Here is a 15,204-nt window from a genome sequence, read left to right on the forward strand (position 1 = left end):
AATAGAATAAAATAGATAAAATAATCAAAACAGTAATATATAGAGTAAAATAATGTCAATGTAATAATAGAGTAAGATGATAAATGTAATAAAAATAATACTAATAAAATAATAATAGAGTAAAATAATATAAATGTAATAATAGAGTAAGATGATAAATGTAATAAAAATAATACTAATAACAGAGTAAAATAATAAATAACTTTGACTCGAGTATAACTGAAGGGAGCTTTTTCAGCCTAAAAAAGGGACTGAAAAACTAGGCTTATACTTGAGTATATACAGTAATATATATAACATATAACAATAACACACAAGGATTTAAAAACCTATGGCCAAGCCAAATGTAATAATTTAAAAAAAAAATAAAAAATAACGCTGGGCATGAATAAGGTAGGATATATCTCGTAGGAGGGTTTTAAAAAGTGAGGGACGCAGTCCAACACAATCCAGCAGTTAAAGTGCATTTGTAAGGACATTTTGCTGGGAGTTATTGTTTCCACTTTTATCCAGTATCGCCTTTGCTTGTCCCAAAAGTAAATGAAAGTTGGATGAAGCCTTGAAGCAGATGCATTGAATTTGAGGGGACCCATTATGTTCTAGTGGGGATGTGGGTAGTTAGGTCACAGCAACTGAAGAAAGAGAGAGAGAAAGAAAATATATTTCTTTTGGCTTCCAGTTTCTCGCTCAGTTGAAGATCATGGATTACAGTCTACTGGTAGGGATCCATGACGTGGACCGTGCAGAGCAGGAAGAAACAGAAATTGAGGACCGGGCAGAAGACGAGGAGTGTGAGAACGACGGCATTGGTGGGAACCCTGTCGGTTCCTATGGAACCCCACCGGATAGCCCTGGCAACCTTCTCAACTTCCCCCGGTTTTTTGGTCCTGGAGAGTTTGATCCATCAGTGGATGTCTACGCTATGAAAAGTCATGAAAGTGAGTGGGCAAGTATGGACGGGGAAAGAACAAACAAACAAACATACAAAATACACTGAGTTTGCAAGCTTGGTAGTTGATTAAATGTCCTTTGACCAGTATCTGGCCACTTGGAGTGCTTCGGGTGTTGCTACGAGAAGGTCCTCCATTGTGCATGTGGCAGGGCAGAGGTTGCATTGCAGCAGGTGGTCAGTGGTTTGCTCTTCTCCACACTCACATGTCTAGGATTCCACTTTGTAGCCCCATTTCTGAAGGTTGGCTCTGCATCTTGTGGTGCCAGAGCGCAATCTGTTCAGCGCCTTCCAAGTCGCCCAGTTTTCTGTGTGCCCAGGGGGGAGTCTCTCATTTGGTATCAGCCATTGGTTGAGGTTCTGGGTTTGAGCCTGCCACTTTTGGACTCTCGCTTGCTGAGCTGTTCCAGTGAGTGTCTCTGTAGATCTTAGAAAACTATTTCTTGATTTAAGTCGTTGGCATGCTGGCTGATACCCAAACAAGGGATGAGCTGGAGCTTACTCTGCCTTGGTCCTTTCACTATTGGCTGCTATTTCCCGGCGGATGTCTGGTGGTGCAATACCGGCTAAGCAGTGTAATTTCTCCAGTGGTGTAGGGCGCAGACACCCCGTGATAATGTGGCATGTTTCATTAAGAGCCACATCCACTGTTTTAGTGTAGTGAGATGTGTTCCACACTGGGCATGCGTACTCAGCAGCAGAGTAGCATAGCGCAAGGGCGGATGTCTTCACTGTGTCTGGTTGTGATCCCCAGGTTGTGCCAGTCAGCTTTTGTATGATATTGTTTCTAGCACCCACTTTTTGCTTGATGTTCAGGCAGTGCTTTTTGTAGGTCAGAGCACGGTCCAGAGTGACTCCCAGGTATTTGAGTGTGCTGCAATGCTCCAGTGGGATTCCTTCCCATGTGATCCTCAGAGCTCGGGATGCTTGTCTGTTCTTGAGATGAAAAGCACATGTCTGTGTCTTAGATAGATTAGGGATCATCTGGTTTTCTCTGTAGTAGGTAGTAAGAGCACCTAGAGCTTCAGAGAGCTTCTGTTCAACCATCTCAAAGCTCCCTGCTTGAGCAGTAACAGCACAATCATCAATCTAGATGAAGCTCTCTGTCCCTTCTGGCAGTGGCTGATCATTTGTGTAGATGTTAAACATGGATGGAGCAAGCACGCTCCCCTGAGGCAGGCCATTCTTCTGTTTCCACCATCTGCTTCTCTGGCCCTGGAACTCAACAAAAAAGCTGCTGTTTTGTAGCAGGTTTCCTATGAGACGGGTGAGGTGGTAGTCCTTTGTGATATTATACATTTTTATCAGTCCCTGACCCATTGGCAAAAAAAATAAATCTGACACATCAGATAGCTTACCTGTCTGAAAGCATTTTCCCTTATGAACCTGCTAGGATGTTAAGATCATCTGGGGAGGCCCTGCTCTCGATCCCGCCTGCGTCACAAACACGTTTGGTGGGGAGAAGAGACAGGGCCTTCTCAGTGATGCCCCCCCCCCCCCCGGGCTATGGAACGCCCTTCCTGGGGACATTAGATCAGCTCCCTCCCTCTTAACATTTCGGAAAAGACTCAAAACTTGGTAGTTTGAGCAAGCGTTTGAAATGCAAAGTAAAAGACATAGGAATTGGAACGACTGGATGACAAGATACGACAATGTTTTTTATTAAGAGACGCAAATGATCTATGTTTTGATATTCTGGTTATAGTTTTATATTATGTGTTAATGTTTTTAAATGTTTTATGGTGTTTTGGGGCATCAAGTCGTTGCCATAGTTAACCGCCCTGAGTCGCCCGAGGGCTGAGAAGGGTGGTATAAAATATAGTAAATAAATAAGTAAATAAATAAATAATGCCCTCAAAAATATGTCAAAATCCTTTGTATTGCAAACTGTTTCTGTCACAGACAAAGTAGTCATACACGCCCGTAGCCATGATTTTGATTCGGGGGGGGGGGGGGAGGCTGAGGCTGAGTGAGAGAGGATCTACCCTAGCAAACCTTTTGTATCATTATCCCAATGCCCCCATGCATATGGGATATATTGAGCATGGTGATCAGATCATGATATGAATAAATATAACAGTTTAAATAATGTATCAGTAAGGTCTTCTTGCGGACCACCCTGAGAATTTCGGGAGGGAGGGGCTGAAGTGTCCGTCCCCCCCCCCCCCTCCGGCTACATGCCTGCAGTTCCTGGCAGTCAGTCCTAATGCACACATACATTAGTTATCCTCTTGTATAGCCCGCCCCAATCTATACCCCCCAGCTGTTGCACTAAAAATCCCATCATGCCCAGCACAGTTGGCAACCACCTAGTTCAGAAGTCTGCCCTTCAGCAGCATTGCCCAATCCTCAGTCCCCCTATATATTCAAGCAGCAGTTCCTATTTAATTAATTGATTTAACCTTCCCTTCTATACTTTAGTCAAAAGCTATAGGTGCATTATGAATATGTAAATTATGTTTCCCAACAAAAAACAAATTATCAGTCGTGCATAACCTAACTGATAAGAGTGATGCACGGCATATGCTCAGGGCAGCTGCTTATTTCTTGATATGCTTCATCAGATTCATAACATTCACTGGGATATTTTGGGTATTGCTTCAAGGCGCTGGTTTGATTTGAAATGTGATCCCCAGGCCACTTCTCTAGGCTTGTGATTGCAGTATTTGACCATACTGCCTATCCAAGGAGAACAGCAACTCCTAAAGATGACACGATGTCCGTGTCAACATCTCTCCCTCTGCCTCTCTATCTCTTTCTCTCTCTTTCTCATTAGGCGCTCCCAAGAAGGAGGTGTATTTCATGGCCATTATAGATATCCTCACACCATATGACACAAAGAAGAAAGCAGCACATGCTGCCAAAACTGTGAAACACGGGGTAAGGAGAAATCACTTCGTTGTCTTTATTCCTTGGATGGTGCCAGAAAGTTGCCTCGGCTACCACAACGTTCTGCTATTGGAAAGGGAGAATTTCCGTTTTGTTTACCTTCTCGGGAAGCTCATCTGTGATCTTTATCTCTGACCTTTTCAGTTCACTTTGAAAAGTTACTTTTAAAAATAATGTTTTGTGTTACTTGTCACAAAGATCCATAAGATGTGTATATATTACCAAAACAAAAACAACCCAGTAGCTCTTTCTATTGGTCATTACTTTGTAGTTCCTTTCAGATGGGCAATAATCCATCAATATAGATAAGAAAATGATCTACAGAAGCGTTTCTCAACCGGGGAGTTGAATCCCGGGGGTGGGTCGTGACAGGGTTTCAGAGGGGTCGCCAAAGATAATCAGAAAACATAATAATAATAATCATAATCATAATCATAATCTATATAAATAAAAATGTAATGTTCATTTGTGGGATTAACAGAACTCAAAAACCACTGGACGAATTGACACCAAATTTGGACACAAGACACCTAACAACCCAATGTATGTCCTTCTGAACCCCAGCAATGATAGAATTGGGCCAAACCTCCCACACAGAACCCCCATGTGGGCCACAGTGGTGGCCCCTCGGCTATGGAACACCCTTTCTAGGGAGATTAGATTGGCTTCCTCCCTCTTAAGGTTTCAGAGGCAGGTTAAAGTGTGGTTGTTTGAGCAACTCCTTCTCATCTGTCACTCCTTCTCACTTGTCACCAAGGAGGCTGTCCAGACCTTGAACCGGTGCTTGGCTGCTGTGTCGGACTGGATGAGAGCTAACAAGTTGAAATTGAATCCAGACAAGACAGAGGTCAGCCGTAAGGCCGAACAGGGCATAGTGTGAGATGGGGTTACAGCCTGTGTTAGATGGGGTTACACTCCCCCTGAAGACACAGGTTCGCAGCTTGGGAGTGATCCTGGACTCATCGCTGAGCCTGGAACCCCAGGTCTCAGCGGTGGCCGGGAGAGCTTTTGCACAATTAAAACTTGTGCGCCAGTTGCGCCCGTACCTTGGGAAGTCAGATCTGGCCACAATGGTCCACGCTCTTGTTACATCCCGAACAGATTACTGCCACGCACTCTACGTGGGGTTGCCTTTGAAGACTGTTCGGAAACTTCAATTAGTCCAGCAGGCGGCAGCCAGATTACTCACCGGAGCATCATACAGGGAGCATACCACCCCTCTGTTATGTCAGCTCCACTGGCTGCCGATCCAGTTCCGAGCACAATTCAAAGTGCTGGTTTTGACCTACAAAACCCCATACGGCTCTGGCCCAGCGTATCTGTCCGAACGCATTTCCCTCTACGTCCCACCTCGGAGTTTAAGATCTTCTGGGGAGGCCCTGCTCTTGGCCCCGCCTCTATCACAAGTGAGATTGGTGGGGACGAGGAGCAGGGCCTTCTCGGTGGTGGCCCCTCACCTGTGGAACTCACTCCCCGGGGTAATTAGGTCATCGACATCCCTCCTTTCCTTTAGAAGGAAATTAAAAACATGGATTTGGGACCAGGCATTTGGGTAATCTGGCAGACAGATAAAGGACAATGATGACTAGAACTGATAGGAATTGACAATGTAGAATGAATTCATGGATTCTGAGCTGGCGAACGTTGAGCATGAGATTGGCTTTATTGATTGTGATATGTAACTGATTGTTTTAACTGGTTATAACTGTTTTAATTGCTGTTTATATATGTTTATTTGTACTATTGTGTAGGCATCGAATTGTGCCTTTTGTAAGCCGCCCTGAGTCCCCCCTCGGGGGTTGAGAAGGGCGGGGTAGAAATACGCGAAATAAATGTTTACAAATGCAGAGTAGCTAATATATAGGAAATTGAATGACTTGACGATGGACCTGGACAATGCTTGATAATAAGGAGATGCTAATGATATGGTTTTTATTGCTTTTGCTGTGTTTCACTGTTTTAATGTTTATTACGGTTTTATGTGTACTGATTTGTTGGAAACCGCTTTGAGTCGCCAATTGGCTGAGAAAGGCGGTATACAAATACAGTACATAAATATATATATATATATATATATATACACACACACACACACACACACACACATTTATATTCCGCCCTTCTCACCCGGAAGGGGACTTAGGGCAGAGCACAGCATATATACGGCAAACATTCAATGCCGGGACACAAATTCCTATATACATAAAAGGTAAAGGTTGTCCCCTGACATTAAGTCCAGTCATGTCTGACTCTGGGGTGTGGTGCTCATCTCCATTTCTAAGCCAAAGAGCCGGCGTTGTCCATAGACCCTCCAAGGTCATGTGGCCGGCATGACTGCATGGAGCACCGTTACTTTCCCGCTGGAGCAGTCCCTATTGATCTACTCACATTTGCATGTTTTCAAACTGCTAGGTTGGCAGAAGCTAGGGCTGACAGCGGAAGCTCACGCCGCTCCCCGGAATCGAACCTGCGACCTTTCGGTCAACAAGCTCAGCAGCTCAGTACTTTAACCCACTGCGCCACCGGGGGCTCTTCTTATATACATACATAAACATTAAAAACATTTATCAAAATATTAAAATACATCATTTAAAACTCTGAAAGTGTCAGGATGACGTAGAAATGAGATATTATCGACGCTGAATCGAATCATTCTGTAGCTGAACCCCATTCTTTTGTCTTTCAGGCTGGAGCAGAGATTTCCACGGTCAATCCAGAACAGTATTCAAAACGCTTCAATGAATTTATGTCCAATATCCTGACATAGTTATCTTCCCGTCGTTGGCAAAAGTGGAGAGAGAAAGAAGTGGGACAGGGGGACTATATCCAAAGCAACAAGAATGTAGTCCCCTCTGTCTGAGTGTCATCTTCTGTGAGCGTGGTAACAGCAAGACCCAGAAGAAAACTAGCTGTAGACCTCAGAATCTTCTGCTTGACCTGGTGGAAAAAGTGGGATTTGGGAAAAAAATCTCCGTATCTCTTCTTTTGGTTGCTAAAATACACAAAACCCGAGGAATGACACCACTTTATCTTAGAAGAGTATCGCAGACTCCAGATGGTCAGATGCCAATGTGAATTTTTTTTTAAAAAACAGACATGAACTCTACCTGCGGTTGTTCCTTCAACTTGACTGTTTCTTCACCCCTTTGTTGCACCTTTCTCTAAGAACAGGACAAAATGAGTGCCGCTTGGAGGACAAAAACTGTTACAATGACGTGGAGAAGCCATTGAATTGGAAGCAAAGACTTTTTCCTTACCTTATTTTGATATTACAGGTTTTTCCGCCCCCAATCCCAAATGTCCTTTTGAAAGATATGGGGAGGGAAGGTGATAAAAATTTGCTTACTTAGTATTTCATGCAAATCAAGGAAGTACAGGCAGCTATAAAAGAATCACACAGCTGTCACGACACACCATAGATCCTTAATGGAGATAATGACTAGAAGATATAGCAACAATTTGATGAATTGCAAACTGTCTTGGAACACTTGGACTAAATTGCCTCTGTAGTGTAACCGATGTTCTACCAGTGTTACATTAATCACGGTTCAGCCTGCTTTTTTTTTTAACCTTGATCTGGTTGCATACCCCATAAGATGATGTTTGCCATAAAAAAAAGGCCACCACTTTTTAAAACAACATATTGTGTTGTGAATCAGTGTGTTTAGAAATGTTTCCCTGGAGATTTTTTTTGGTTTGTTTTTGTGAATCCGTATTGAAAGGATTCTGGCCCCAGAACTTTGGAATTGCGTAATAAATTGATGCAAGTGACTGCGCTATAACCACTAGGACAGACGATAGGAATAACCTGTGCTAGATCAGTTTCCTGGAAGAATGCAAACTCCTTGCCCCTGTTTGAATTGCAGCTCCCTTCCCTCTGTCTGCAGACTGTAACTCTGGATTTCACAGCCATGCGCGTTGAAACTGCTGAAGATTTTGAATGCTACACATTATTATTTTTTGTCGTGTCAGGAGCGACTTGAGAAACTGCAAGTCGCTTCTGGTGTGTGAGAGTTGGCCGTCTGCAAGGACGTTGCCCAGGGGATGCCCAGATGATTAGATGTTTTTATCATCCTTATGGGAGGCTTCTCTCATGTCCCCGCATGAGGAGCTGGAGCTGATAGAGGGAGCTCATCCGTCTCTCCCGGATTTGAACCTGCGATTAGGGGTTTAACCCACTGGACCACCGGGGTCTCCCATGCTACACATTGATTCTATGTTTTCAATATAACCAGGGAAGGGAAGGGGGGAATTTGTGGGATTCTTTTGTTTTGTTTTTACGAGATGGAATTCCCAATTTTGAACCATCACTTTGCAATCTGCTTACTCTGCCTTGGAACGGTTTCTCACACATGCCTTTCTTTCCCTGAATGTGGCTGTTGAGATGTGTGCGTCTTGTGGTGTAGTACACCTTTTTGCTTTGTGGAGTCCACCTTGTTGAAAGTCTGGTGAATGTGGGTTCTTTCTCTTCTTCCTCTACCGTGTGGCCCTTCTCAGGCGGGATCCCCACCACCCATGTACCAAAAATTGGTATTCCACTATTTCAGAGACTCGGAACACACTTGAAAATCACAATGTAGGTTGTAGATAATGTAAGATTTCTTAAAAAATCCCTGAATGAAAAGCCGTCCCTTATGAATGGGATACGAGAGTCCCTTTTCTGTCCACTTGTGGTTTCAAAGTTTTTCTAAACGGGCAGAAGCCACTGTCTGCAGTGTTTAGGTGTCCACTGACTATACCATAAACTAAATGTGAATATGTGAACATATTTAAAAAAGTGAGAATGAGTATGTTTGACGGGCTGTAAATGTTTTAATAGCCAAAGGGCTACCTTTTTCCTCAAAGAGCGTGCACTTGAAGTCTGTTGTGAAATAGAAGATATAACCTGTCTTTGTCCTGGTAAGAATTTCCATTCTTGGCTCCGTGTGGTTTGTTTAAAAAAAAAAAAGAATTGGCTATGATCTTTATTTATTTTTATTTATTTCGAACATTTTTCCCTGTCCTCAGGGGCGGCTCAACCCATTACGCAAAGTAAGCATTTGCAGTATAGTTGATTTTGCCCAGGGACGCTCTTGAGGCGCTCTTGGGGGGAAAATAGACCTTGACATATGCAAGTTGTAGTTACTGGGATGTATACTTCACCTAAAACCAAAGAGCATTCTGAACTCCACCAATGATAGAATTGAACCAAATATGGCACACAGAACTCCCATGATGAACAGAAAATATATATCTGATTGGTTGGGGGGGGGGGGGGGCAAATACTGTTTGCTTACCGTTGAAAATTACCTAAGGCCGCCTCTGCCTGCCCTTCTCAACCTCTAGGGTACTCATGGTGGCTTTCAATTGGCAATAATTCAGTGCCACTTCATAAAATACAAAATAGCAAATATAACAATTAAAAACATGGACGTTAATAAATAAAGATTAAACAGTATACTTACAATCCATTTAGCTATTGCCAGTCTGGTGGCTATTTATCTAGCCATATACTAATGATTACTCCGCTTAACTTATCCAAATCCACTTCCAAGCCATAGTCAAACATTATCAATTGTCCTTTAACCTAATTGCCCAAAGGCCTGGTCCCACAACCACGTTTTTACCTTCTTTCTAAAAGTGAGGAGGGATGGCGATGACCTAATTTCCCCGGGAAGCGAATTCCACAGGCGGGGGGCTACCACCGAGAAGGCCCTGACCCTCATCCCTGCCAAACAGGTTTGAGACAAAGGCGAGGCTGAGAGCAGGGCCTCCCCAGAAGATCTTAAGCTCGGAGGTGGGACATAGAAGGAGATATGTTCGGACAGGTACGCTGGACCGGAGCCATATAGGGTTTTATAGGTCAAGACCAGCACTTTGAATTGTGCTCGGAATTGGATCAGCAGCCAGTGGAGCTGACACAACAGGGAGGTGGTATGATCCATGTATGATGCTCTTGCGAAAAGAGGCAGAGTTTAAAGTTCTGTCCAAGCAAGAACTCCACTCTGTCTCCTGTCTCTCTTCCACAGAAATCACCTCCTTCCTGCCGGCACTCCCTCTTCAATATTGCCTTGCCTTGGGATGGCCAACAAGTTTCAAGCTGTGCCCCTGAAGTTGGGTGTGCTGTTTTCTCCAGAGGTGCTATTTTATCGTGTCAGGAGCAACCAGACATTTGTATTACATTTTTAACAAAACAAACAAACAGACAAAACACAAAGTTTGCAAGCTTGGTTGTTGATTAAAATGTCCTTTGACCAGTATCTGGCCACTTGGAGTGCCTCTGGTGTTGCCGCAAGAAGGTCCTCCATTGTGCATGTAGCAGGGCTCAGGTTGCATTGCAGCAGGTGGTCAGTGATTTGCTCTTCTCCACACTCGCATGTTGTGGATTCCACTTGAGATTAACTTCACAATTCAGCAGCAGATCAGTTGCACAACTTCAGCGCTTTCCAATAGCTTCTTCCTGCACAGTATTTTCAGCCAACTGCTCCCACAGCCTGCAGTCACTTTGGAACCTTTTACAGACACTTGAGCATATGCCTGGCCATTGTCAGTTTTACCACTGTCTTTCCCCCAGTCTAGATGATATTACAAACTTACCACAGCATACAGTTATATCTTGTCTTAGCAGACAGGTTCTTTTAATTACATATAGCCTTCAACGAACAACATCACAGCACAAGGAGAGAGATACACTGTACATGACTTCCTTATATACAATTCTGTACAATTACACATAGCAATCTCTGATTGGTTCCCAACTCATTAACTCAACTCAGACCCAGGCTTGCATCACTCACAATCACCTGGACTAGGCCAGACCACATTCCCCAAATGAAGTTCTAGATACAGTTAATGCATGACTCAGCATTTCCAATAGAAGCCCATTAGAAGTGCATGACTCAGCTATATTACATTACAATACATTGTAAAAGCTGACAAGCCCAATTTCTTAAGATTGGCTCTGCATCTCGTGTTGCCAGAGCAGTCTGTTCAGTGCCTTCCAAGTCATCCAGTCTTCTGTGTGCCCAGGGGGGTGTTTCTCATCCTGTATCAGCCACTGATTGAGGTTCTGGGTTTGAGCCTGCCACTTTTGGACTCTCACTTGCTGGGGTGTTCCAGAGAGTATCTCTGTAGATCTTAGAAAACTATTTCTTGATCCAGAGGTTCTGAAAGATGACATTATCATTCTCCACCCGACTGTGAGGACAGCCAGATGCTTTTCAGCTGCTCCAATTTCCCCAAGTCACTATATGGGGGCAGGAGAAAATCTAGTCTCAAGAACAGGGGTCCTCAAACTAAGGTTGCGGAAACAGTGTCGACTTCTTCCGCGACGGCTTCAGAAAACTTGTTAATCCTTGGCAGAAATGTATCCAATTGTCTGATTATGTGGAAAGGTGAATATTGGTAGTTAAAGAACACGTTCTAAGGATTATTTCTGCCTTTGATTTAATATTCTCAACCAAACCCAAGTAACGAAGGTGGAAGCACTATTTTTCATTCAACCCTTGTATTAATAAGAATTATTCCCCCCCCCCCCCCCCCCCGCAAGATGTTTTCCCCTTTCTGATATTGGCCACTCCAAATCGTTCCACCTTCTAACAGTCTATCATCCAATTTGTCTTTATGCCCGCAGTGAGAAAACTGGTCTTATACAGAAGGTTTGTTATGTAACTAAGGGAATAATAGGGGCCATGGCATTTGTTCCCATTTCAACAAACTTGGTTGGTTAGATCTTGGAGGCTTTTGCAGAACTCTTGCATTTTCTGTTCTGTCCTTTCCAGGTGTGATTATTTCCTTACCATTTCTATGAACGGCAGTAAACATCGACATAAGCAGTTTATCCACCAGCTTATCCTTGGAGTTACTGCAAAACAGAGTTCTGTTGCAATAGCATTCGTGCTAACTGAAAAAGTAAATCACTATTAAGATTACCACCTGGAGATCCAGTATTTCTGATGGGTTGCTAAAAAACACACCCACAAAATGGAAGTGGCTTCTGTCAAGAGTAGTGCCTCCTGTTCTAGACAATGTACTTTTAGAAATTAGAAAGACAGCGGCTTTTTCTTATCAGTGTCACATTTCTTCTGAAGAGCAACCATAGTTATAATACGATGTAATATGATTTGTGTTCCTGGGTTATGTCATTTCCTAATTGATTCTATCACAAAAACATGGGGAAAGTTTATTAAACTGCAAAAACATCGTTTTTGCGGGACATCCTGCAACAAATTTTACTATATTTTTTCAATGAATATCTCATTGAATCTCAATTAATTCAACACAGTTTGTGGCAGCCACAAAAACAAAGTTTCTGGAGTATAACAACTACTTTCAAAGTAAGTACCGCATATTCCGGCATATAAGACGACATGGCGTATAAGACGACTCCCAACTTTTCCAGTTAAAATATAGTTTGGGATATACTCGCCATATAAGACTATCCTTCTTCCAACGCACACCAAATAATTTTTTTTAAAAGCATCTGATTTGATTTCAATATGGCAATTTTCCAATTACTGTCCCTCCTTCTCTGCCTCTCAGATCTCGCACATGCACACCTGCACCGCTTCACTGCAGTCTTCAGGAGCGAGATCTGAGAGGCGGAGGAGGAGGTACGGTAATAGGATACAAGGGCGGGCCAGACAGGTAATAGAGTTGTGTTTTTCTGGGCCCAAAGCCACTCTATCTCTTTTTTCCATACCCTGGGCGCCCTGGACGCCTGCAGCTTGGTCTGCCCTTCATTTACACCTTCCCGGTGAGGCGCCCCTTCACCTCACCTTCGAGACCGCATTAAGTCCACGAATCCTGATGAATGGATTTTCTTCTACCGTACTTGTACAGCGTCGCCCTTAATGCTTTTATACAGTCGCTGCATATGGCAGGGACGTAGCCACTGCCATTTTTGAGCTCCCCCCACAATAGGAAGCAACCACGGATTCTCCAATCCGGATTGGAAGTTTCAGCACCCGCTCTATAAGATGGCTCTCGGCATATAAGACTACTCCCGCATATAAGACGACTCCCATGCATAAGATGACTCCCACATATAGACGACCCCTGACTTTTGAGATTTTCTTAGGTTAAAAAGCAGTCTTATACACCAGAATATACGGTACTTCACAAAAAGGAAACAACAATTTCAAATAAGGAACATAATTTTTTTTCAAACGTTGTTACATAGTGTAATCACCTCTATCCACCTGCATTATAGGGACAAGATATTTTCCTGCCATTTAGAGCAACTCTGGTGTTGTCTTTCTTATGTGATGAAAAACGTAACATGCAAAAGACAACCTGTGACTTCAATCTAAAATTGCTATAAAAAAATGTTCTAAATATTTTTTTTTCTGACAGTCATAGATTTGCATTCCCAGGGTACAGCTTGGGAAAGGAACCTTTCAAAACTCATTTTCTGCTGAGTTCAACCTGATAGGCCTAGATCTTTTCACTGTGCCATCTGCCAATGGCAACTAAGCTAAATATATATTTCCTGTTCAGACACATTATATGTACTCTCACATGCTTTGGCTAGTCCAACATGTTGGAAACATCATATAATTTGGTTGTAGAGACTTAGCTAAGTGAGATAACCATTCCTTCTGATGTTTTCTTTCTCTAGCTCATGACTTCTGAAACCCAAGGCAGCCTGGAAAATACTGAATATGGGGGGCAGTTGGCTCCCCTTATTGTCCTATTCCTGTTTAAGGCAAACGTACAACCTACATAATTGCATAAGCCAATTATTTGCTTGGAGAAAAGGTTGCTGCTGTCTTCAAATTTGGAGACTCCTAGAATAAATGTGAGCGGTACTCAACAGGGCAGGGGTCCTCATACTTTTTGAACAGAGTGCCAGGTCACAGTCCCTCAAACTATTGGAGGGCCGGATTATAATTTGAAAAAAAAAATGAATGAATTCCTATGCACACTGCACATATCTTATTTGTAGTGCAAAAAAAACCAAAACACTTAAAAACAATACAATAATTAAAATGAAGAACAATTTTAACAAATATAAACTTATTAGTATTTCAATGGGAAGTGTGGGCCTGGTTTTGGCTGATAAGATAGGATTGCTGTTGTTGTTGTGTGCTTTCAAGTCATTTCAGACTTAGGTTGACCCTGAGTGAGGGCCGGGTAAATGACCTTGGAGGGCCTTAGTTTGAGGACCCCTGCACCAGGGACTTCTTAAAACTATATGTTGTAAAAATTCTCAGTATTTGTCATTATAAAGAAACAATCCTGTTCTGGTCAGGCTTTTTAAGCTTCCACGTTCACCTCCTAAACTTATGCCTGTATAGGTTATGCGAGGGGTCCTCAAACTAAGGCCCGTGGGCCAGATACGGCCCTCCAAGATCATTAACCGGCCCTTGCTCAGAGTCAACTTAAGTCTGAAACTATTGAAAGCACACAACAACAACAACAATCCTAACTCATCAGCCAAAAGCAAAAGTTTGAGGACCCCTGGGTTATGCAATATATCTAAAGATGTTTATACCGTATCACAGACAAAAGGATTTAATCTTTTTTTTTTAAGAATCTCTTCAGATTTTGCTAACTTATATTTTTAAAAGTCTAATGTGTTTATCCAATGTGAAGACATCCTAGATGTATGTTTGGAAACAAATGCATGCTAACAAAGGTGAAGTCTTCCGATTGGGCTGAATAAAAGAAAATACCGTATATACTCGTGTATAAACCGACCCGAATATAAGCCGAGGCACCTAATTTTACCACAAAAAACTGGAAAAACATTTTGACGCGAGTATAAGCCGAGGGTGAGAAATGTAGCTGCTATTGGTATTCATCGGGAGGTTAAATGTTTTTGAGTATTTTCATAAAACTGTAATTTAAGGTAAAACTGCCCAACTCTGATTCAACCAGTATTCTAACCTCCTTCAATGTAAATGTGCTTACCTATTACCTATGATAGAATAAAATAATAAATGTAATTACATGTAATAAAAATAATAATAAAATAAAAAATGGAAATTTAATTTAATAACAATAGTAATAATAATAAAGTAATAAATGTAATAATAACAATAATAGAGTAAAATAATACATGTAATAAATATAATACAGTAAAATAATGTAAATGTAACAGAGTAAAATAATAAATGTAATAAAAGTAATAAGAGTAAAAGAATGTAAATGTAATAATTATAATAATCATAATAATAATAATAATAGAGTAAAATAATAAATGTAATAAAAGTAGTAATAGAGTAAAATAATATAAATGTAATAAAAATAATCCTAATAGCAGAGTAAATAAATAACTAACCTTGACTCAAGTATAAGCCAAGGGGAACTTTTTCAGCCTAAAAAGGGGGCTGAAAAACTAGGCTTATACTCGAGTATATTACAGTATGTATGTTTTAAACAGT

At 42.0% G+C, this 15,204-nt stretch overlaps 1 protein-coding gene across 1 annotated transcript in view; it reads left to right on the forward strand.

Moving 5' to 3' along the window:
- Nucleotides 1-8,750, forward strand: part of PIP4K2B (phosphatidylinositol-5-phosphate 4-kinase type 2 beta) — a 56,019-nt gene extending 47,269 nt beyond the window's left edge. Inside the window, exons 8-10 of the mRNA XM_060781242.2 lie at nt 680-938; nt 3,726-3,829; nt 6,525-8,750. Of these exons, the coding sequence (XP_060637225.1) occupies nt 680-938; nt 3,726-3,829; nt 6,525-6,605 (444 nt within the window). The 3' untranslated portion in view covers nt 6,606-8,750. The remainder of the gene's footprint in view (nt 1-679; nt 939-3,725; nt 3,830-6,524) is intronic.
- Nucleotides 8,751-15,204: the final 6,454 nt, after the last annotated feature.

This window comes from Anolis sagrei, chromosome 6, assembly GCF_037176765.1.
Source record: "Anolis sagrei isolate rAnoSag1 chromosome 6, rAnoSag1.mat, whole genome shotgun sequence".
Taxonomy (NCBI): Eukaryota; Metazoa; Chordata; class Lepidosauria; order Squamata; family Dactyloidae; genus Anolis; species Anolis sagrei.